Below are 25,568 nucleotides of genomic sequence, written 5' to 3' on the forward strand. Positions count from 1 at the left end.
AATTTACAAGAAGCTATATGGCTCGGGAGTAGCAGGCTAGGTCCATGTTAGTAACTCTGGTCCCTATTAAGACAGTTTCTTCACATCTTAAAACCTCGTGTTAAAACCCTCAAAAGAAAACCAAACCTTTTTTGAGAAATTAACTCAAAGGCTATGCTCAATGGCGCCTGGTGGTTTATAAAAGCAATGCCAGACCCTAAACTATCCCAGACTGGAATACGTTCTGTAGCACACTTCGCCAGTGGAGCCTCTTTTTTTCTTAAGGAAATATGTATTTGTTTCTGGGTATGATTTAAGATCCCACAACAGATAGGAAATGGGGGTAAAAAGGAGCTTTAAAAAGACCACATAATAGGCAGGAGAGGGAGAACCACAGTTTCAATTAAATAATTAAATGCTTCCTTACTACTCCAGTTACATATTCAGCAATGAATTATTTTTCCAACTGATTTCTAAAGAAACACTGCTTTTCCAAGTAATACAGTTGTTTTGTTAAAAAGAGCAGAAACTCATATAAAATCAGGTACGCAGAAAGCAGTAAGAATAAATGGAGGGCTATTTTCTGCTCATGCACGGGAATACAAGCTTTGGAACTGCATAGAAGTCTTCCCCCAGATAGGATGGCAAGTAGCTAATTCTTAACTAGAGGTAGTAACCAATGCAATATATATTTTTACGATGCCTCATTTCACCTCACATGTGACACAAGACACAGGGGCTTTCCAAACAGCTCTGTTACAAGCAAACCTACATACAAACCATCAAAGGAGCGACATCTCTATCAACAGTTCATAAAGCATCATGGTAGAACAGGAGGGCAAGAAATGGCCGTCAGAACTGGAAGGAAACTGCACCGCTGCAAGCAAGAGGCAAAGGTGCAGGAAGGAACATAGGTAGCTGCCTTATACCAAGTCAGACCCTGGGTCCATCTAGCCCAGTAGTGTCGACACTGACTGGCAGCGACGGTTCTCTGGGGTTTCAGGCAGGGGTCTTTCCTGGCCCTACCTGAAGATCCAGGAGACTGAACCTGGGACCTTCTGCATGCAAAGTGGGGGCTCTGCCACTGAGCTGGTAGGGACCACAGGAGGTGAAGGAAAAGGCAAATGGCTGGCAGGCTGGCTAGAGAGGTTTGGGGGTTCTAAAGTTGTCTGCAAGATTGATGTTAAGGAGCAAAAGTTCACTCTCCAGCAGCAGTGACCAACGGTTTATGGCAAGCATGCCACAAATTATTTATTTAAACTCCTCATATGCCAAGATATCATAAGATCTCTCAGCAGTTTATATAGAAATACACAGAATACAGTATAAAAATCAATGTAAAAATAATATAAAGTAATAAATTCACTAAAATCGTTACAAGAACACTAGAACAGAGCAGTGTGATTACAGGTCAGGGAACGCCTGAGACGCTTCAAGAGGTGTCTAAAAGTTCGCCACAGTTTATACGTCTCAGACCACACATTCGAGAGGGTGGCTGCCATGACTGAAAACGCCTGCTTACATGCCGTTACTTGATGACATGCTTCTGGTCATAGGACGACCAACAAGGCCTCCGCAGAAGATCTCAGGGTTCAATTTGGTGTGCATGCAGGGAAGACAGTCGGATAAATATCCTGGCCCCAAATTGCTTAGGGCTTTGAATGTCAGCAACAAAACTTTGAACATGGCTCAGTAGCTAATAGGGAACTAGTGAAGTTCTTTTAATACAGGTGTAGAATTCCCGCTATGCAATGATGCCACTCTAGTGGGTATCCTTGTACCAATGCAGCTCCTTCTGCTCTCCAATGCCTTCCTGTGATTTTGCCTCTGCATGTGCTGCACTTGCCTCTACGCCAGGCCCATGGGTCCTCTGGCCCCTGTGTCCATGGGTGCCCTAGGTTGCCCAACAACTACCAATTTGGAAGTCTTTAGAAATACCGTTGGGATAAAGACCAGTGTGAAGCAATTCTGTGTTTGAGCATCTTGTCTATCCCCAAATACTCCTAGCCAGACAATGTTTAAGGTACTGCCATCCTTACCTCCTTCCCCCCTCTGTCCTGTCCCAGAAAAGGATTTTATACAAGAAAGATGCTAACATCCCTGCTCCCCGCCCCCTGCAACACACACCTCTGGGCTGAAAGAACCAGCCTGTTATAAGCAATGTTTAGTGCAGGTTAGAAGAGACCATCCCATGTTTTCCTATACATCTCCAGTTATTAGCCATAAAAGAAAAAAAAGAAAAGAAAAAAAGGAAGTGGCAGGCACAGTCAAGGTATTAAACTCAAATTGTTGTCACCAGAAGGAGGGGGGGGTATCCAGTAGTGATCAAAACTATGGAGTGGGGATTTGTTTTTTTATTGGAGTGTGCTCTATTTGCACAAATATGCATAGCCAAAGCAGTACACCTCTAAAAATGCTTGTGTTCCTCAAAGCAGTAAGTAATTCTCTCAACTGGGAATGGCGCCTGAACTTCCGTTATTATGCTACCTTTCAGGTCGTGGGACCTGTTGAGTCGAGGGGAGTCCTGCAGCAAGATCATACAAAGCCAAGGTCTCAAAGCAGTTTGAGAAAGCAAGGAGTGGCTAGCACCACGGAGAGTGCCCAGTAGGCCTGGGCCGAAAGTCAGACAAGCTTGGTTTGCATGTTGTTCCAACCACCCCCAGACCCAGGCTGAGCTTTAAGTAAGACTTCGGCTTCCTAGAGGCTTCCGGCTCCTCCCGCACACTGTACGAGGCTTTCTCCTTAAAGGGCTGTGCATCTTTTGAAGCCTTTGGCTACAACAGTATGGAGGCAACTGGGGCATGGTGGTGGCTTCAGAACCAGAGTCCTTAAAATCTGTGGATGGCCATGCAACCTCCTTTGGAAGCATGGGGGCGGGACCCAGGGGCTCTTCTGGGGCTGAGGGCCCAGATGAGACAGGGATGTCAACGGGTGCTTCCATGCCACATCCTCTTCTGGGGCTGAGAAGTCTATATCGAAGTCGGCTCTTCCTAAGGAGGGGGGACTGGAACCTTGGGTCATGACAAGACTGGAGGGATCCCACCTGCAACCTTCTACAGGCAAAGCAGGAGCTCTATCACTGAGCTAACAGCTGGCCCCCACATATGTAACTGCTCTTTCTTTAGAGCAGACAATCATAGGCTGGATGGACTCATGGTCTGGCTAGGCAGCAGCAGGAGGCTTTCCCATCACTTGCTACCTGATACATAAAAATGTAACAAAATCCTGGAGATGCCAGGAATTGAAATGGAGACCTTCTGGATGCAAAGCTCCTGCTCTGGCATTGGGCTACGACCCCAGCCTGCACAAATGTGAAAGATTGTGCCCACTTCAAAGAGTTGGGGAGCAAATGAAGGCCTTCTTTTGTATGAAGCCTAATTCATAATCAAGATGTATGGCACTTTAGACAAGGATAGCTGCCCTGCGCCCCCGTGGAAATTTGAACAGAAACTGGCAAGAGCCGATGGGAGCCTGCTCTGCAAGGACAGCCCTCCCGCTCCCTTCCCCTCTGAAAGAGGCTCTCGATCTTTATTCCCAGTGATCTGTGCGCAGAGGGGCATTTTGAGAATGACAGCTCAATGGAAACTTTTAGCTTCATTTCTAGCCTGTCATCATTAACTGAAGAGACAAGAAATCTATGAAAAAGATTTTTTTAAAAATCAGCCACAGGAAACAGCACCTGGGCTTGCCAGAAAATATCATACTTTTTAAAACCACAGTTTCTCTGAAGAAGTCAACAAACATGTAGTTTAGGAAGACCTTGAGAGCACAGAAAGCTTTGCCATCCATTAGTTCGCAGCAGCCGACAGAAGGAAAGACAGTTCGATTTTTACCTTTTCAAAGAATTACCGTGCGGCTTCAGGAGGCCAAGGGATCAGGTGGGGAAATCTGCTGAGAAGCAAGCTGGCCACCCATCAGCAGGCAGCTGGCAAGAAGAAAACATTTCCAGAAGTAAGGAAGAGCTCAGGAGGACTACAGGTGCTCTGAAGCTGCCTATGCCAAGCTTACAAGAACTGGTTGAGCCACCAATCCGTAGCTGGGGGACTCTTCAGAATATATTATGGATACAGAAACAGAGCTGGACTAAGGTAGAGCAGAACAGTCTTTCCAACAAAATCTAAACAAGTTACTAGCCTACAAAAAAACAAAAATCTCCCTAGCTCTCCTGCCCAAACATACCTTAATCAGTATTCTGTGGCATATCAAAGATCTAAAAGAAAATCACCAAACTCTCTTGTTATTTGCAAATGCTTCCCTGCCTAGTCACCTGGAGAAAACTCTTATTCATCATAGGCAAACAGCTGTTTACACAGCTGCTGTAAGAAACTCAGTGGAACGTTTGCTGTGGTTAAAAGAACATTCAGTCTCTTGCTTTGTATCTCCACTATGTTCAGGGCTGCATGTAGCAATCCTGCAGGAGAAAGGCAAAGCAGAATTCAGCTGCCTGAGAATCCTCAGGTTGCATGAAATAAATAAAAGCAAGCCTGTTGCTCATATGGCTAAGAGGGCTGAAAAGGTGTGTGTGGCCCATGCCAGAAATCTCAGAAGCCAGAAGGGGAGGCTGAACCAGAATCCAGTGGTATGGGGGGTGGGGGCTGTCTGTCCACTCCATAGTTCCTGGCTCTTCCCTGCTTGGCTCAAAATGAGAAAATGGTGGAAAGGAATAACAAAAGGGGGGATAATTGTGTAAAGAAGATTCTGCCAATTTAAATTTGCATAGTTTTATACAGTTGCAGAGTTGAGCTTTGCTTGGTACAGATTTTCAATTTTTTTAAAAAAGTCCTTTAAAAGGAACAGGGGTGTGGTGGGAACGCTGGTCAACTGGCTCTGGAATGCTACAGAGTTCACCTTGCCCTGTGCAGAATAGCAGTTTTGTGTAAACAGCACAGAATGTGAAAATACAATGGCTGCTTAGCCTAGAAAACAGAAGAGACAAAGAACAGAAAATTGCAGATACAAGGAAACTCTTGGTGTCCTCCACATTTCTGCTGATTGCCGAGATCTGTTTTAAATAGCTCCAAGGGACGACATTCATCTGAATGTTCATGTATGGATTGGGCAAATATACAGAAGAGAAACCAAAACCAAACCACTTGGTCCCCAGTGCTAGTCTATTCCAGTAAGGTGGACAGTGAATTAGTTCCAGACACTCCAGCAGGTCTGAACTTTAGAAAAGGTTGGCTAAACAAATATCCTTATTGTTATATAACTCCACTAAATTATACTGTGATTTCCTCCACAGTAGGGAGAGCGTCTCCAGGCTTGGAGACAGAACGAAGGCAGTCAAAGCAGTGGTTGGCTTTCCACACTTGTTGAAATGAGTGCTGGAACAGTTACGCAGTTAGGACTGCCACCTCTGTGTTTCACAAATATTGCTCCCCCAACCCCCCATCCCCGATTGGGCTAAAGGGCAAGTTCAAGGAAGGTCCGTGCAGTGCACGGGTGTAGATCAGGGGTGCAGAACCTATCCTATTGTTCTCTGTGAAGCACCATGTGCACAGACGGCATCTTAGCAACAAAATAATAATTAATAATTGTAATAATTCATGCTATTTAGTCATGGAGAGGGTCAGCAAAATGCAGGTCACCGAAGATCTGTACTGCATCGCCCCACACTCAAACCACTGCAAGTCCTGCTCAGTACCCTCTTTGGCTTCCAGGATGACACCAGGTATTGCCTTTTCAAGCCTTAATCTTTAAAAAAAATCCCCAGAGAGAAACTGAGAGAGACTGTTGAAGTTCTTTTGATGCTGAAAATTGTACTCAGAATTCATTGTAACAGCAAATCATGGCACACACCTAGCCTTGGTCAGTATCCCTCAGCAAACAGCCAAAATTACTTGTTCTTTATCTGACTCTGCCTGATATCACATCCTTTACCTGTGGCTTTTAGGAGAGCCAAGATGTGCATTTTTAAAAGGGTGCTAATATTTGTGACGTTTTGCATATTCCTTGCTAAGATTACAACCGACTCAAGTTTGAAAGACGGTGACTTATCTATGACTTGCTGAGTCACAATTCTTATCTGGGTGTGAGTAGTCATTTTAGAATTGCCCTAACTGAACCAAAGGTGAAAATGGTGGATCATCCTGGGAAAGGAAGGGCGGCATCATCTGACTGCCACGGCAAAGCTTTGGCCTGACTTACTACAGCTGTCCTGATGTGCGGAAATGACAGAGCGCCCACTAAAGATTTTTTTCCGTCATCCCTGCAGTTTTATGGCTGGTTAAGAGAATGAGCTGTATGACACGAGTTCAAATTTCATCTGAGCCATAAATTCTCTTTCAGCCTTATGCCCACATCAGGAAGTTTGGAATAATCCTTTTACCTACCCTTCAGGGTTGTTGTAAAGCTTACTTAACTAACATATGAGAAGCGCTTTGAACACTCACATAAAGGGCAATAGAAGTGTTAACAGATTATATCATCCAAGACTAGCCCATTTCCTGTAGCAAGGGCCATACAAACTGTTGATAAGAAAAAAAGCAACCCACATTTTTAGTTTCAGAGAACACCAGAATCCAGCCTAACTAGGGTCAGTAGGAGACTGGTTTAGGGCACACTCCTATGCATGTTTAGACAGAAAAAAGTTCTACAATTCCCAGCATTTCCCAGGGAGTTGTAGGACTTTTTTCTGTCTAAACATTCATAGGAGTGTGCCCTTAAGCATTTACATTCTGCTTTGAGAACCAGTGCCTCCAGAGCAAGTGCTGTGCTTGAAAATGTGCAACATTTTTAAACAGTCAATTGGGCAATTCAGAGGTATCATTTCATCTGCTTGGTCATATTTCGGAAGAGTCACAGAATTATACCGATATCCTACCCTATCCTGAGGGTTAGACATCAATCCTAATAATAAATAAATGAATAATCAAATGAAATATGTCTTTCTGATGCAAGAAAGTGAAAACAACTCCCCCCACTAGCAAAAAGGATCTATGTTCACTCATTGTCCTCCATTTTGAGCATCATAAAACAGTATTTTCTTCAATGCAACGAATGCACAATGATTGTGAATGTTTATGTATCTTTTCTCCTTTTCCTGGTGGTGAAGCTCTAAGGTCAGACCACAATCCAAGTCGAGATTCCTGGCAAGGTATAAACTGCTAATTTATATAACAACTTACAGGAAGCAAATGGGAATAATTAGACAACAGGGTACCAGTAACAGGAGGCCATATTTCAATCAAGAACTGGAAGCAAGTGAAGTCTCGAGAGCAGGAAGTTCAAACCTCAAAATAAAGTCTTCATGCATTTTCAAAGTTTTCAAACCATACAAGAGAGGAGGAAACGGCTTTGGTTTGCTGGGTGTTCTATTATCACTAGGCACAGACAATACCTGGATTAAGAGGACATGAAAGAACTATGTTCTTAGAAGAGCTTTCCGAGATGTGATGCTCACACCTGTTTTAGGTGGCTTAAAGGCAAAATACATTGATGGCAAAATAATATGTTCTCCAAATCTACTTTTCTTTCAATGCTGGCAAGATCGTGCAAGAGAGCAAAGCAGCCTATGACAAAAGTGACTTATAGGTCAATGAGTTTTCCTCTCACAGCCCTCCCCCCTCAGTGAATTCAGTTGTGAAAAGACGAGATACAAGCTCTCACGCATCGAGTACCATGGCCAGGAGCCAAAGGACTGCAGAAATAATTGCATGCACCAAAGATGGCTCTGGAGTTTGGCTCAAATAGCAGACTGTCCCTTCATGTCATATGATAACCCACCCTCGTGGTTTCAAAACCAGCTTGTGATATGGACATGGGGGTGTGTGCTGTTCAGCAGAAAAAAAACCCTGACTGGATGCTCATAAGACTTGGAACACACAGCGCACAGTCAAACTCTGGAATTTGCTACCACAAGGCGTGGAGATGGTCACCAATATGGATGGCTTTAAAACGGGATTGGACACATTCCTGGAGAAGGCTATCGATGGCTATTAGTCCTAATGGCAATATGCTACCTCCAGTATTAGAGGCACTATGCCTATGTACACCAGTTGCTGGGGAACATGAGCAGGAGGGTGCTGTTGCACTCATGTCCTACTTGTGGGTTTCCCTGGGCAGCTGTTTGGACTCTTGGTCTGATCCAGCGTAGATGGACCCTTGGTATGATCCAGCATGGCTCTTCTTATGTTCTTAACATGTCTTAAAAAGAGCTCTTTGGATGTTAGCCCATGTGCCCTAGTTAAATGAAATAAATAATGATTTCTTGATTTAATTTATTTAAACTACTTATATACCACTTGATATCATAAGATCTCCAAGAGGTTCACGTAATGATGAACTAGGAACAAGAGAAATGTGCAGAACCAAGTGGTAACGTGCGTGCGCGCACCCGCACCCCCACTTAGGAAGCTGCCTTATACTGAGCCAGATCACTGATTTGTCTAGCTCAATATTGTCTACAGACTGACTGGCAACAGCCCCCCAGTGTTTCAGGCAGGAGTCTTTCCCAATCCTACTTGGAAATGCCAAGGATTGAACCTGGGAGCTCTTGCATGTATAGCATGCACTCTACCACAGAGTTATGGCTCTTGCTCAAAATGGATTAATTTTGTACTTGGTTAAACCAACACATCTTTCCGTAAGTTTGAAGGGAGAGGCTACTCAATAGCTGAACAGGCCTCCCTTAGTTCTTTAAAATAGGGCTGCAAACGCTCCTTCGATCTGGTTGTCCTGGACAATGTTGAGGATCTGCGGAAGCCCAGGCTGTTTTACAGAACAAGCTTCTAGCCAGGTGCATAACAAGAGGGATTGGGACAGCCAAAACTCTACAGAAAGAGGGTAACTGTAACTGTCTTCTCTAAAGTGAGCTGTCACTTGAGCTGTCAAGTGAGCTGCTAATTCATTCATACAATAGCTTTTCAAAGCTGGTTGCCCAAGCCCAGAGGAAGACAGTCATCTATTATATCTAAAATGAGATTTATTTTTTCCAAAAAGAGGCTTTTAATCACATGGCTCTTTTAAGAGGTACTTTAAACAGAAACATTTCTCCAATAATCCTGTAACTTAGTTCTATTAAAGTACCAAGGATCGTCTTTGAACGAGGGATGGAAGGTTGCCAAAAAGGTTTAATCTTGATCTATACTGTTCCCTGAATTTTCAAAGTTATGCATTTGCTTGTAGATATCTACGGTGTAAACCGGGGGTGGGGGTGGGGTGGGGTTTGCCTCTATCAACAAACATGCTGCCCTTACAGAAAAATACATCCCAGGTTCCCCAATTTGGTGCGTGCCCAACTTTAGGCTTTTCCTCCTGCTATCGGGGGATATCCCTAGCAGCACTAAAGGGCAGCATGCAGGCGCAAGCCCTCATCTGGCTGAGGCTAGGAGTTTGAGAGGCAGAAGGGGCAAGGGGAAGATGCACATCATGTGACGTGCATCCTCCAGTTTCCAGCCTGTAAAGATCGCTCCAGTGGCTGTGCCTTCCTTTCCCTTCCTAACAAGTTATTTGTGGGCAATAACTTGTAAAATAATCATCCTGGAAGTCACAGTCTGGGGACACAAGATGTTGTTGGAATCAGCCCTAGAATTCCTGCTTAAGTGAGACCCCTGCAACCTCTGCAGCTTTCAAAACTAGAAGTTTAACGGCAGGCAATTAGACCTTCTAACTTTATGCTAATTGCCTACTAAATCTCGCCCACATAAAAATGTGCGGTGGTGCTGACTCTCAGAAGAGGAGTTCATTCCTTGATTGAGTTGGGAGGGGAGCCTCAGACAACCATCTCCCAGTCTTGTGCACTAATCATCTGAAAACACACCAGCTTGGCTACTCCTCATTCAATTATCCTGGCAGCACCAAACTTTAACACCCATGAATACAGCAGAGCGGAGAGGGGCTGGGTTGTCTTAAGATCTTAGTCGTCATTATACACGATGTTTCGCTTTTGATGGCTCCCACGAACAGACACGTCCTAGAGGGCATTCTCAAGGAATCTGTGACAGCTGGTCTCTGCCTCCTTTACTAGGCCCCACCAAGATGACACAGGCAGCTGGGAATATGGCTTTCCCAATGCTACTGCAATCTTCACCATTGGTGCACTGGTCCAAACACAATGGGAGCAGGCTGCTGTGGGCGGGTTGGGTGGGCAGTCTGACGTTATACTGGTTATGTCCACTAGCCTCCAGTGGCCTAGCTAGCAGTGAACCCATGAGGTACTGTGTGAAGCCCCAAGAGGACTGGCCTAGAGCAGAGGAATGGGTGGCAGAGGGAAGGAGGGAGGGAGAGAGGTCTGCAGGACGACAGACAACTTGTAGATAGCAGATGTCAGCTGAGTCTGCATATGCAAGTAGAAACTGGATGACTGCTCCAATTGTGCCTCTCAGCTGGGAACAAGATGAAAGGAGTGTGCTGGCTTGGAGCCTTGCACTGCAGAACCTGCTGGGTGGCTTGTAGCTGATGGAGAACAGGATCCAGGATCCTCCTTTGCAGGGAGACCTGCAGGCTGCTCCTCAGGGACCGTTCTGACAGAGTTCAGGCATTTTTAGTCTTATCCAGCAGAATTCTTCTTATGACTGCATGACCGCCTCGGCTGGCTCCTCAAGATCACCATCCAAGGATGAATCCTGAAATGTCAGAGTTCTCTAGATCAAGCACATCTTGGGTCTCGGTAGTATCTTGCCAACAGCTCTTCCCCAGACACTGCCTGCTCAGTGCTTCTGTTCATACACCTTGCCAAGCAAGTACCAAAACACAGTGCCTGAGCCTCTACCTTTCTCTACACTACACAGCACTGGCGTTTCTGTTTGCCTGAACTGACTCTATGCCTAAGCCTGGCTTTGGTTTCACTGTGGCATCTGGACTCTGGGAAAGGAAAAGCCAGCAGATGTCTCCTGGCTCTCAAAGAAACATCCTCGATACACCTCGAGAAAGCGTCTTTTGGAGGAATTTTGAGTTCTGCTTGTGCTGTTGCCAAATCGCAAACAGCACATGTCTACACATCAAACATGGGAGGGGCATCAGGACGCAGCAAGAGCAGCCACTGAAGTGACGGCATCGGCATCAGACATTTATTTATTTATTATTAAATCTATTAATCGCCCATCTGGATGGTCACCCAGCCACTCTGGGCGATGTACAGCATATAATAAAACAGTTTAAAACAATAAAATTCTACAAGAAAAACGTTTTCTAAAATACCCTAACCCACCCCAAATGCCTGCCTGAACAACCACATTTTTAATGCACGACGGAAGCTCATTAAAGAGGGGGCCCGGCGGAGTTCCGTAGGTGGCCTTGCACAGGAAAGGCCCCAGTATTGGGGCTCAGAGAAAACCGGAGCCAGAATATGGCTAGTAACCTCTGCATTTTACACAGACAGATCAATAAGTGCTTTGCTAAATACTATGTAACGTGCTATGAGTTTATAATGGTCCCTCGTTGTTCCTCAGCAGGTGTCTATGAAAAAGAAACCCTCTCAACACATTCATCGTCATCCAGCTATTGTGGTTAACTTAAAGGGTAGTTCATATGCCACCATCCAATGCCACAAAAATCAAGCATTATGAAATCCACTGACATGCAATGCTAATTGAGTAACAGGAATTGTTCTTATCCGTACTGCTTTTCTTCTGAAGAGCCCATTTGGAAATCATGAGACTGGGCAGTGCACAGTTATTGTTCAAAGCACCTATCAGATGGCATTTACAGATTCTCTGGAAGCTTGCATAACTCTGCTGCCCCTGAAAGGGGACTGTTTCTGTTTGCAATAAAACACAACCCCATTCAATTATTTTCTCTAAGAAGGCACTTGTGGCTGTCAAGCTGCTGCTTTGCAGTGTTTCAGCAACTGCAGGACAGGCACTTGGGCGATCTCTTGCAAAGTAGGGAAATGGTCCTTCCAGTCTTTTGTCTGCTCTCCAGTTAAAAAGATATCAAAAGCAGGGCTGGGAAAAGCTTTGGGAAGCTGCTGGCAGCCAGAGTAGGCAATACAGGGCTGGGAGGACCAAATAGTCTGACTCCATCTTCCAGGCCTACAGCTCAGTGGTAGTGCCCCTGCTTTGCACACAGATAGTCCCAGGTTCAATCCCCAGCTGTTCTAGCCATGCAAATCTTGTCCTATGCCTTCAGCAATTAGACCCTACCCCCAGCCTTCCCCTTGTTTCTGCACTGATAAACAGACACCTGAACGGGTTTCACCCCCTTATAGGCCGCCTAGAAATAATTTTGGATAGAATTTTGGCTGGATATCTGTATTTGTTTAATCTGGGGTTTCTCTCTCCTCCACCCCCCCCCCCCATCTTTTCATAAAAGCTCAGTGTGTTTTGACAGTTCCACATATCAAATATTTCAGTCGTTTTTAGGCACAGTTATTTATTCTTCCCACTCTGCAGAATCTTCCAGCCATCTCAAGAGCAGGCCGTCTCGACTATCTCGTCCTCAGGCAAGGGAGCTGGATGTGTTGGCGGTGGTCGCTTTTGAGAAGTTTCTTCCCTTGGGCCCCTGCTTGCAAAAGAGAGTGGCTCTCATGTAATGAATCTGCTCGGGACCTTGGCACGACTTTTCAACCACACCTTTCCACTGTGCGTGTGGGGAATCCTAATCACGTGGCACACCGATTCTCTATCGCAGAGTTTAACTTGAGCTGGGGTTTGGCCCTCACACTTTCAGAGTGTTGCTAAAGCAGACTTCAGTCGCTTCGGCCACGAAACGGAGCCCTGGCACCTCACTTCTTATACGCTGGCCCAGTCAGACACAACATTCCCACTCCAACGGACTATAATTACTTTGATCCTGGTTTGCAATACTGCTCTCTAGGGAGCCCTAAAACCATGTTTTGTTGTACTGGGAATACTACAGCTGAGATGTACCAAAACACCCCACCCCAATAAAGTTATGGGCTAAGCCAAACTTAATTCTGCAGCTTGTGGTATACGCTCTGCAAAGCTGTGTTGTTTTTCTATTACAGAATTTATTCTGCAACATTTATTCTGGTTTTGCTAGTCATAAGGAAAGGCAAGGAGGCTGAAGACCCCACGCCTCAACTCACTGAAAGTCTTATTCAGCAGCTCTTCTGAAATTTCAGCAGGCATTGCCCACACACTTTCAAGCATTTCTTTGCAGCCATGAGAGCTAGAAACATGCCTTTTAAAAACGAGAGCTGCTTCTCGGGAAGCTGGATTTCGCACCTAGAGTAACTTTCTGCACTTTCCCCACGGGTCTGCCATGTCACACCACAGTCAGGACCCTGACTGACCACTTAGTTTGTCATGTACACACACTTCTTTGTCCCTCAAATATCTCTTGCCAGCAACATAGCCACCAGGTTTCATAATGCCATTCCCTTTCAAGCAAGTTTGAGAAGCAGAGCCCTCATCGGTGAATTCAAGAAGCAGCAGCAGCACAACTGGCCCTTTTCAAAGTGCTACAAAGGAGGAACTGTCCCTCCAGCACTGCCAGGCGAACACCCCAGTGCCCACTCCCCCTTTCATAATACACTAGACTTGTAATACACTAGACTTGTAGTGACTCTGCCTAGTCACTACCCATGCCTCGTGACTAGGCAGAGCCGCCTCCTCTCCCAATTAAACCTGAATCGGAAGATTTCTCCTTGACTTTTCTGATTAGACAACTTTCTGCCTCCCAGATGCGCCAGTCACTCCTGGTGCACTCAAGCCACCTCATCACCTCAGGAACAAGGAGACGGGAATTTCTGACACCAGCTCTCCTCTCCTTTCAGTGCAGGCTCTGATACATGAAATTCCATCTGAACACAGCCCAGGCTGCCCACGCCCATGGCTCGTAATTGCTGCATGCCCACTTTGTGGGAAGATACAACTGCAGGCACAGCCGGAGGAGGAAGAAGTGATTTCTGTGAGAGGTGCATGGATCCCCCCCCCCCCCCCGACGCCCTTGTGGAAATGTTCTAGAGCACAGCACAGGACGAGAGCAGGAGTTCAACTAAGGAGGTTTTAGGTACATCACTTTCCGCTTCCCTCCCCACTGCCCAACTCTGGACCACCCATTCCTATTTGTGTGACCTGGCCTCACCACCCAGCACCACACTAAAACTGTGGGGACAGGGGTAGTCTTGTATAGCAAAAAGCCAAGAGGTTCTGCTGCCTCTCTAATACATAGCTCAACACCATCAACACAGGGAAGGATTTCGCTGCTAGCAATCCAAATACTGTCTCCCTTTGCCTGCTGAAACCACTTCGGCACAAGTTGCAAAACATATTTACAGAACATTCACTCTTCAAGGGCACACAACTTTCCCCCTTGCTGTGCTTAAATCCTCAATGGACCCTGGGCAGAGTACTTTACCCTTTGGGGTGGCCCTGGGTTAAAGTGCCCTCTGTTTAGTCAGCACCAAAGAAGCTTACACTCATTCCAACCAACCTAGGGATAGCCCACTTTAAACTACCCTTTCAGTTGCTGCTTTTGTCACAGAATGACCTTACAGTAAAAGTAATATGGAAAGCTACACATACAGTGCAGTGAATTTACACACCATGAGCTGTGCTAGGGTTATGCGAGGGTTGTTTAACCCTCGCACAATCCTTGATGTCCAGGTTCACCTATGATACACCAAGCCATGGTGTCCGTCTGCTGCGGCTTGCATATTAAAAATGGCAGCCAGCATGCACTGCAATCCACCATGGTTAAGCTATGGTGGGCTGGGGTGATCATGCAAACCTAGTCACCCTCTCTATAGGTTAAAATGGGAGAGGAAAGCACGCAAAATGGATACAGTGTGACAAAAAGATGCATTCTTCTGTTTAAAAATGAAGCAGTGTACATACTACTCTATTTAGTTTTATATTAACAGGGTGTAGGAGTCGGTTTTACGCCACTGTTGGAGAAATATATATTCTCCAAATTATATATATGAATAAGTATCTGTGGGAGACATGATTTAAATTGCCTTGATTTAAATCAATCCACCCTGCATACCACACAGAGAGAATTTTATGGGTACATTTAGAGGGTTGAGATACCCCTTAAGAACAGTGCAAGGGTTCGCAACAGTGTAAACTGCAAATAAAAATGGATTTTTACACTGGATTCACACTCTGCATGTAAACAAAATGGGGGCCAAAGGATATTATTCCAAGGAACCCCGTACACCTTTCAGTCCTCATGCACCTTTAAGTCTTTCACCCGAAGCTTTACCATAATCAGCTAAACCCTTCTTTAGAGAAACAGGGGAGCAAAGTTAGAAGCGCAAACTGGAAGTTCAACATTATCGAGGGCATATATATATTCCCTTATTACCTTGCTTTCTCTCACAAAGCATCTGGCAAGCTTTGCTGAAAGAGAATGGGGCATTCTCCTTCAGCACTCATTGCCCAAGAGATCATAATGCAGAGATGGAACGCTACCAATTCTCCTGATGCGGATCAATGGGTGAAAGATCTCTTGGAGCTCGCAGCTCACGAATGAATAGTTTACACAAAGAGAGGAAGGGAAGATAAATTTCAAAATGACTGGCAGAATTTTTTTGAACACTTTGCAAACTTGAGTAGGAGACATGTTCCTCCCCTCTCGCACTGTCCCGGCACCATCATTTTGTTTTCTATCTTTGTTTCCCTATTCTTAACTTCCTTTTCTCTCCCCACACCCCGATGCTTTTTTCATTAAAAAAAACACATAATACCATACTAGGCAAATCTGTAGATGTGAAACCAATAGCTGTACACTGTTTAATATGCAACACATTAAAACCTGTCAATCACCCGAAGGGCAGCGTGGGAGGAAAGAACCACAGGAAATAGAGGCTTATATGTCTTGTATCATCAACTGTATAATTGGGCGGAGGGGGGGGGGGAGTCTTCTTATTGAAAAAAAATCTCAAAAACCTTTCAATAAACAACCACCAACAACAAAAGCCAGGACGGAGATGGCCTGACAAAGGCAGAAGAAGCTTCCTAGGTACCTATGCCCAGAGCAGGGACATCCTGTGGGTCCTTAACCCACGTAAGGTACTGTGATTAACATTACCAGGTCAGGGTGAGCATGCTTTTGAAGCTACTTTCTTCACATATAGGCCAGAAAGTTGAGGAATAAGAAACAAAGAACAAAACAAGAAAGCCTTATATCCAAGTTAAACAACTTTTCCATCTGAAATATGGGGATGACAACACTCACCTACCTTATAGGACTTCTGCTGTTGTAAGGATTATTATGCAACATATGTGACACATTTTGAAAACTCTAGAGCGCTACAGATGCTTCTGTACAGAGGACTCCTAGTACTAGCAAGCAGAAGATATTGTGCAGCAATCCTGTCTTTCCTCCCCCCTTAACAGGTTTTCTGTACAAAGGAAAAAGACATAAGGAACGGTGGGAAAACACGGGCGGGCTGCAAGTAGAAAATGATGACGTCCGGACCCCCTGTAAGCTTCTGTGAATGAGGCAGAGCAATTGTGTCATAAAAGCTTGATCTGGAGGCGCTCTAAATAAATACTAAGGGAGGTATCCAATACTGCCGTTGCACTCCTGCCATTTCTGTTGCACTAGCAGGGCTCACCGCTTGCACAACAGAAACTAGCACTTCTAACAGTAATCCCGGAAACCCTAATCTCCAGAATAGAACAGCTCAGCAGAGCTGAAAGCTCCACTGACCTTCCCCATTCCAGAAACAAGGATTTTGCTAGTTTTTGATCATCGCAGGATCCACTGCAGGTCCCGCTAGTGCAAAGGCAATGCTGGATACTGCCCTAAGTATTTTTAATTAATATGGCAGAAGGAAGTATTAATTCACCAGTTTCCACTGGCACATCCTTTCTACTTCTACAACATTAATAACCTCATGATACAGGATCTTATCTAAGGTATGCCAGGCCGGGGTGGGTGGGGAGAGGAGGCTTACCGGGGACCTTGTCGACGGAAGCAAAGACGGAGCGCTGAACAGCAGGGTCGCAACTGCCACGTCGGGCTTGGTCATAAAACCGGAACGGCAGGTGCTGAGCCGCAGAAGCAGAGCTGTGCCCGAAACCCATCACTTCATTGGGAGGTTGGACGGGAAGGTCTAGAAGAGCTGTGTTCAAATGAAACAGATTTTTTAGTCTATTATTACCATTATCATTAATTTCATTCAATTTATGTGTCGCTTTACAGCTGAAGATCTCAGGGCAACATATATAATAAAAGCAAATACCATAAAAGCCATGATAAAGCACATGACATTTTTTTTTAAGTTTTAGAAGCAGCAACAATAATTTAAAATAATTTGAAAAGAGATGAGCAACCAAACATGGAAAAAGACCATTTTAAAATGCAGAAGCAGCAGTTTAAAGGCCTGGGAGAATAAAAAGGTCTACATAACTTGTGCGGCCTGCATGTCAAAGCCATGCCTGGGTTAAACTCACACCATCTGGCTCTACTGGATTTGTGTGCTTTCTCTGATTGTCTCAAAAGAATTACTTTTTGCTGCATGACTATCACAAAAACAAACGAACAAGCAAAAGCACAGTACATGTTGGGAACTAACCTGTCTGAAAAAAATGACTTTGATCGTATATGGGCGGGAAGAATCTTTGCAGTGTCTTTTTGTGTTGGAAAGCCAAGGCTGCGTGCTTCAAAACAGTTTGCTTCAGGTCAAGCATGGAGCATCCTTTGAAGATGGTTAAGGGGGCATGCCCAGTTGCGGCCTGACTTCAGGTGGCAGATTTGGGTGGCATTAAGGGTGACAGATTGGGGGACAGACATGTCTGGCCCATGGGGCACATTTTAGGAAGTTCTCCTACACAAATCCCATCAAAGCCAATAGAGTTGTTCAAGAGTATGGGAATAAATAAATTATATGAACAGGGTATTATACCCAGCCGCCCCCACCCACTGCAAACATGGAAGCTGCTATAATGTTTTGGACTTTTACCATGTATGTGATACCCATCTCCTTTTCCCATTTACAATAACTGTTTTCTTCAGCTACAACGATGCAAACCAATGTTAACAGTACAAGTGATGAGGAAACAGATCCTATTTATCAAGAGAGACAGTTACCTGCTATTCTCTGCATTTTCATTCGTCGAGCCTGGATGCGGCCCTTTGCTAAGCGCTGCTTTGCAATGATGCAACGAATATGATCTGAAAAAATGAAGGTGGCCTGAAGGATGGGGAAGGGCTTGGAATGAGGGCTGGAGGCCGGCTTGTGAATGATGATGTTCAGGGCGCGGCTGTCATCTTCAACTCCCGTCACCTGCATGTCCTGGAGGAAAGGTAGAAGGGAAAAACAACTGTTGATGAGGAAGGGCCATGGCTCAGTAGCAGAGCCCCTGTTTGCATGCAGAAGGCCCCTGGTTCAATCCCCAGCATCTCCAGGTAGGGCTGGAAAAACTCCCTGAAACCCTGGAGAGCCACTGCCAGACAGTGACTTGGTTCACACATAACACTGACCCATGGTTTATTTAACCCATGGATTGGTGAATTCTGGGTTGTCATGTTGGGTGAACTAGCTGCGCTAACAAACCATGGTTTGTTAGCCATGAACAACCCAGAAAAGAACCCGTGGCTTGTTATTGGGTAGTTTAAACCATGGGTTATGTATGAACCCAGAACCATGGGTTGTTTTGGCAGGCGATAACAGTCTAGGAAACCAGCTGCATTATGTGCCAATAATAATGCACTGCTAAGGCATTTGGGATAAAGGCAGGGAGTGGGCAAAGGAGGAGGGAAAAAAATAACTCAGGGATGATAAAACCAACCACGGTTTGTTCGATCATCTGCCACATAAGCCCTGGGTAGGACAACGAACCATGAGTTAAATAAACCATGGGTTAGCATTGTGCAAACAAGACCACTATAAGGCAGCTTCCTATGTTGAGATGGACAGTTGTACAGACTTACGACCTAGAGTAGGCACCCTGCCCACCGAGCATCAAAGGTGCAGCCTGACAGTGTCAACATTAACACATAATGGCAAGCCAGGTTACTTAGCTTATGTTGATTTACTGTAAACAAGCAGTGCACTGGCACATGCAGTCTGTTCGTTCCTCCCTTCATGAGAATGTTCACTTATGACGACCTTCAAATCTGGGCTTACGAATACTGGCTAGTTCGGGAGCAGAAAATCAGGAGTCCAGGTGAAGAGAAGATGATAAGCTAACAGTTTCTGGTTAGTTTAACCCACTTGCATGAAGGATGGAGCCAAGCAGAAGCCGCTGCATGCACCAGCACACTGCTGACTCACAGGATAGCCAGGCAACCTAGCTTACTGTTATGTGGGAATGCAGCCAATCAAAGAGAAAATGGAAGTGGGAGAGGCCCAGAAGTAGAGCACCTGCTTTTCATGCAGAGGCTCCCAGGTTCACAGTTCCTGACATCTCCACTTGAAAGGATTTGTGAACCGCCCGGAGAGCTTTGGCTATTGGGCAGTATAGAAATAAATAAATAAATAAATTTCAAGTAGCATGGCCAGGAAAGACACGACAACCTGAACAGCCATTGCTAGTCAAAGACAATACTGGGCTAAACAGATCCACTGTCTGCTGCAGGACAAGGCAGCTTCACTTTTTACATTCTGAAAAGAAGGGACACTGGGGAGATCTGCCAAAAGCTAGCCAGTAATACAACCAGTGTGGAGGCTGAGATTCTATCCAGATGTTCTCCCTGCAAAGCCCTCACTTCTCCAACTTTAGCTGAGCACCAGTCCAGCTGCAAGGCACGCATTTCTAGGATTCGTGCTGATTTCCTGTGTAGAACCCACTCCGAGGCTGAGCCTGGCTGATTAAGTCGTGAGCGATGGAGGCCAGCGCATTGGGATCCGCTGACTAAATGGTTAGGTAGGCAGATTCTCAGCAGCCACAGTATGTTCTAGTAGGGACTCCAGTGACTCCTTGGCATCCATACTGCCTCCAGACTGTTACTCATAGTTGAACCCACAAGGGAAAGAGCACTTCTTCAACTGGCCAGAATCTGTGCCAATCACCAGAAGGGGAGGAGGAGGAAGTGGTTCAGGTAATGCATTTTATGCTAATGGGAAATGGGGGAAGTGTGTCAGGAAGGAGTTTTCTCCTGCTGCTGAAAATGCTGCAACATGCTTCCACATGGCCTGAAAACATACATCCTCAATAGAGAAAGCATATTCTTAACAGTACTAAAAGCAAGCAGGTGTTCTGTTATGCACACACACAAAAAGGGGGCATAAATTCCGCCAGGAAAGAACTTCAAACAATCCCCAATGAAATTAATCCATTGTAAACCATTCAAAAGTTGCTCCTCCCTGGTTGGGAAAACACACCAAGGCAGGGTGGCTGCTCTTGACCTTGGGAGAAGGCCCACAGCCCATTGCCCAAAGGCAGTCCCTGCTTCTCACAGGTGGCTATGGAAGTGCCTTGTTCCAAGGTCACCACAGGCTCCTCCCCTCATTGCCCAAGGCCAAACCTAGGCCATCTGCTGGCCAAGTCTTACTATCTCTGCACTCACCTGGAGAAGACCTGCAAATTTGACGACTCCCCAGCCTAATCGGGCAACATCTGGCTCCACCAAACTCATCTGGTAAATATCCACAGCCAGAAACCTCTGGACTTGACCACTGTCTTTTGTGATCACGGTACAGGCAATTAAATCACTGTTATCTGAAGGAGAAGAGGAAGGGAAGGAAGATGAAGAATTGACACCGAGGTCATTCTGCACTTCCCTAGAAAACGAGACTTTCAAAGGCACCTTGAGTTGCTGTCGTTTCACCTTTGTGACTGGTTTTGTGGACGTTTACACCAATTTGCTGTGTGTATTTTATCTTGCTACATTCCCTACTGCTATTCTGAGAAGAAACTCCTGATGCGTTATGGCCCCATGCAGAGATCCCACCTGTGAGTAGATAGTGGCCTGGAAGGGGATGCTGCCTGTATTAGCTAACATTTTACCACATCTCAGATGAGCTGTTACCTTGTTATGTTCTGAACAACTTTTGTCCATTCTAAAGTGGCGTGTGATACTTCTCCCCACTCTTATCCAGGACAGGAACGCTATATGTCAACCGAGGTACCACTTTGGGCATTGCACCACAAATAAGGTGCATGCCTTGGAGGGGGAAGGCAGTCCAATTCAGATATTTAGAGGTTCCTGGCTAGGGAATGTCTGGAGCTCAGAGCAATAGTCAATACTCTCCGCGTGTACAGTAGAAATGTTTTCAGTTGGAATGGTTCAAGTTGCATACACCGCAAGCAGCAGGCATACAAGCACAATCTGTCTTCATCTAAGGGTAAGCTGGTCCACTTGAACAATAGTGACCTTTCTCTCACAATCTCCCTTCCTCTTCTCTTCTCTTCTCTTCTCTTCTCTTCTCTTCTCTTCTCTCTCTCTCTCTCTCACACACACACACACACACACACACACACACACAAACACACAGAATATATCTAGACTTAACAGTAAGATCTCAGTGGGAGAAAGTGGCCAGTTTCCACAGACTATAAATAATTTGGATTTCCAGGAAAAGTAACCAAACTGATATTTAATCTTTGCCATTGCAAACATATCAGGGGGCTGGGGAACTGTTTGTGTGTTTAGACAAGAGACACTGGAAAACTGAACTGCGAAATGCACTTTAATGCACCATAGCTCAATTGTGATTGTTCTATAAAACAGAGGAAGGTTACAGGAATAGACATTAAACCACATCAATGAGCATTACTGAAAATAAAAAAAGGGGGGCGGAGGCAGGTACCAATCAAACAATCAATATGCAGGAAACGACGACATCATTCCATTTGAAAGCCAAAAAAGAATATTGCAATTTGATTTGCTTTAAGAACATCCATATAAAATACCTGACAGATACATTATAATCGCATTTCCAGTTAGTTTACAGGCTGCTTACTTAAATTCTGCATTGGAAAGCTGTTTCCTGACAGGACCAAGACTAGAACAAACAAACATGTTTCCTAGGACAACACAAGAAATGGTGTCAATTTCCTCGGAGGATGGCCAGTTGGTGGTCTTGACGACTAGTACTGCCTATTACCTGAATTGCAATTCAACAGCCCAATGCCACCACCCCTTGTGCCAACAGATAGATACCACTTAGGAGGTGGTACACTGGCCTGACACCAACATATCACAAACCAAAGAGTTACTCCAGCACCCACCAGCAGCAGCTACAATACACAGCACTGGTAAATCTCTGCATCCAGCTTGTACGTGCTTCACATTTTGTGCATGGGAATGGCAATTTTATAAACTGTAAAGTATTGGCATTAGCAAATGGATGCCCCAAGGTCCAATCTGCATCCCTGAGAAGTACCAGCTGGCCTTGCAGTTCTCAACCTGGAGGCAAGAGGGACGATGGTGGAAGCACCTGCTTGCTGGCAGTGTATTTAGGGTGGGGGCGGCCCATGTGCGGCACCCCACCCTGTTTTGTGGTCCTGGCTGCTGCACAATCAAATTGCCCCCGACTTTCAGCAGGAGCAAGAAAAAAGGTGCCTCTTTATTTCAAAGCAAGGCACATGGGCAGTGCACAGCTTGTTTTAAAGCAAAATCACTCCCCGCTGGGGCTTCAGGAGCACAGTTTGCATTACATCAAGGTGCAATATGCATGTCTTGCTTTAAAGCGAATATGCTGCTTTTTTTTTCCAGAGGCAAGTTGGTGGCAGTAATTACGGCAGGGGCAGTGGCATGCAGCCCCGATGGGTTCTGAGGGATAGAAATTGGTCCCTGGGCCCCTCCAAAGTTACCCACCCCCTGGCTTGGCTGAGCTTTGGTCTGCCACCCTCCAGCCTCTACAAAGCAGTTCTAGTTGTTGTGATAACCTGGTACTGCAAGTTAGTATGAAACAACAGTGTTCCAAATTTTAAGCAGAATATATTTCTGTTGAACTTCCCCCAGCCTAAAAGATATGGGCTCCCAGCTTAACAGGGTCAGAGGACAAAACCTTCTGCCTTCTTTCTGGCACTACAAACATGACTACAGACAAGTTCTTGAAATAAAGAGTGATGTTGTGCTTCACAGAACTGTCTTAGGAGCCCACTGACATTTTCATTATCGTCGAATGACAGCCCTCCTAGGCCCCACATCATTCTAAAACACACTGTTGGAATTCCCCTCAGCTGAAACATGCTGCACCAGAGTCAGTGGGAGGAAGACTTCTGTTAAAAGAAATACAGGCCCAAAGCTTCTGTGGGCAGGAGGAGCAGTGAGAGCGCAGTTCTTTGGATCTGGTCCTGAGCCTGTAAATTCTCAAGAAAAATCTTCCTGAACATGACCAGCAATCAAGATTAAGAACTGCCTTGCTGGGTCATACCACAAAGTCCATCTAGTCCAGCATCCTGTCTCCCACAGGCAGCCAGCTGGAAGCTTCTGGGAAGGCCACAAGCAGGGCAGGGCGGCAATGGTCCTCCTCACTGTTCACAAAGTCAAAACTCCTTTGCTTAAATAAACCAGGAAATGCACCCAGCCCCATTGCTCCAACTTCGCTCCTCTCTTCGCAAGAGCAGGGAAACGAACCAGAAGCTGCAAATAAACATCACTCCCCGTTGTGTGCGAACCAGGAACTAAGGTTAACTGCTCCCAAACAAGCCAGGAAGTGTAAGCCAGCTTTCAACCAGGGTCTAAAGGGGCCTATATGTACCAGCACACCGCTCATTAAGCTGGGAATTATTTATTTTTGGTATAGTGCTACATGTGTATGCGGCCACTGTCTGTGAACTTGGGAGGTTTCATACAGCCATTATGACTAATAGCCATTGATAGGTCTATAGCCAAGAACTTGTCAATTTCCCTTCTAATCCCCTGGCTCCACATCTTGTGGCAATGAATTCCACAATTCTGTATTGTGTTAAAAAGAAAAGGTCTTCCATCTGTCCTGACCCTAAAGGTAAAGGTAAAGGTGTCCCCAACCAGTCGTGTCCGACTCTTAGGGTGCGGTGCTCATCCCCGTTTCTAAGCCGAAGAGCCAGCGCTGTCCGAAGACGCTTCCGTGGTCATGTGGCCGGCATGACTGAACACCGAGGTGCACAGAATGCTGTTACCTTTCCCGCCGAGGCGGTACCTATTTATCTACTTGCAATTTCTTGCTTTTGAACTGCTAGGTTGGCAGAAGCTGGGACTGAAGACGGGAGCTCACTCCGTCATGCAGCACTTGGGTCTCGAACTGCTGACCTGCCGACCTTCCAGTCTGCAGTTCAGCATCTTAACCACTAAGCCACCGCGGTCCTGACCCTACTGCCCATCAATTTCATTGGAGAGCCCCAAGTTCTAGCACTGAAACAGAAAAAGACTTCTCTCTACCCAGATTCTCTACATTGTGTATAACTGTATAAAACTCTGTCATTTCTCCCTATACTCAAAAGCCCCAAGCATTTTAGCTTTTTCTCACTGGCAAGATGCTCCAAGTTGCCTGTTCCTACAGTTCTTCCAGCTCTACATCCTTTTTGAGACAGGGCAACTAGAACTGTACACAGTAATTCCAAAAGATGGCTGCACCACAGATTTATACAAGGGCATTGTGATACTGCTGGTTTTATTTTCAAGCCATTGTCTAGTAATCCCTAGCATGGAATTCACCTCTTTCACAGCTGCTGTGCACCAAGTTGATGTTTTAATTGAGCTATTCATTGCAACCCCAAATATTATTTCCTGGATAGCTGCTGTGAGTTTAGGCTTCATCAGTGAGGGTCATTTCACAGGGCTTCGCACCAGAAACAGTGCAGCTTTGCTCTGGCTGCAGGTCCTGATTTTTAGATGGGTGCCCACCATGCCCTCCTACACCAATGCCTCTTTCAGAAGCTGGGGGGGGGGCAGTAAAGAGTGCATATGTCGGGTGGGGGGTAGGGACAAATTGAGATTGTTTGTTCCACATCAGCTAGAGCAGCTTGATCTGGGTGGTGTTAAAGCGTCCAGGGTCAGATGAACAGACTGCCTAGCTCAACTGCCTAGAACATGCATTACAGTGGGATAAATTCTTTTAAATTATTACAGTAAATATGACTGACATTTTCTATTAATATGTATTGTGTGTGCCAAAGCACTACATTTCCTAGCATACAACATTTATTTTCATAACGAAGGAGTGAGGCATTACCAGAATATGATGTGGCTATTCTGGGATTCATGACTTCCAGTTAGCGTTACTGTGGCAACTGGTTTTTTTTTACCCTCCCCCAAACAGGAAAAAGAAAAAAAAATTAGGACAGAACCACACATACAAAATTGCTCTACTTGCCTATTTGCGAAAAGAAGAAAAGCCCTCTTTTCCATCCCAAACGCTTCCAGCGTAGGAGCCACTGCTCCCCTTGCAGCGCCGCTTTATCCCAACGGGGCAGACATGACGACATGGCTATGGCTGGGGGCAGGGGTGGAGGAGTCGAGAGGCATGGGGATTCCCGAGAACAATGTCCTTTTCCAAAGCTCACACGCCTCTTCTTCTACAGCAGCCTTCCCCAACCTGGTGTCCTCCAGGTGTGTGGGACTACAGCTCCCAGCATGCCCCAGAGTTGTAGTCCCACACACCTGGAGGACACCAGGTTAGGGAAAGCTGTTCTACAAGCCAACTGTCCCCAGCATGCTTTAATCCTATGCATTAAGGGGAGCTCCACAATAGCTCAACTGTTTGGAAGTGCAGGTATTCAACTTCATCTCACAAAACTTCCCCCCCCCCCCCGTTTGAGGGAGCAAGGGAAGTCTCAAACCAATGGGAGTCAAAAACTCAA

At 45.6% G+C, this 25,568-nt stretch overlaps 1 protein-coding gene across 4 annotated transcripts in view; it reads right to left on the reverse strand.

Annotated features, from left to right (window-relative positions):
* Positions 1–25,568, reverse strand: part of CLEC16A (C-type lectin domain containing 16A) — a 118,946-nt gene that overhangs the window by 28,370 nt on the left and 65,008 nt on the right. For 2 of the 4 annotated variants that reach the window (XR_014785487.1, XM_084818095.1), the window contains exons 19-21: positions 20,347–20,498; positions 17,926–18,130; positions 16,790–16,957 (exon numbers count right to left, since the gene is read on the reverse strand). Coding sequence is in view for 3 of the 4 variants with exons in the window: in XM_084818095.1 (XP_084674221.1) it covers positions 16,790–16,957; positions 17,926–18,130; positions 20,347–20,498 (525 nt within the window). In the remaining variant the exon portion in view is untranslated. Of the gene's footprint in view, positions 1–3,614; positions 3,905–10,939; positions 12,421–16,789; positions 16,958–17,925; positions 18,131–20,346; positions 20,499–25,568 lie in introns of those variants that run through there. The other 2 variants (XM_084818097.1, XM_084818096.1) reach the window with 2 other exon arrangements.

Source organism: Heloderma suspectum, chromosome 12, assembly GCF_057233095.1.
Source record: "Heloderma suspectum isolate Gila_16-S chromosome 12, 16-S_ref, whole genome shotgun sequence".
Lineage (NCBI taxonomy): Eukaryota > Metazoa > Chordata > Lepidosauria > Squamata > Helodermatidae > Heloderma > Heloderma suspectum.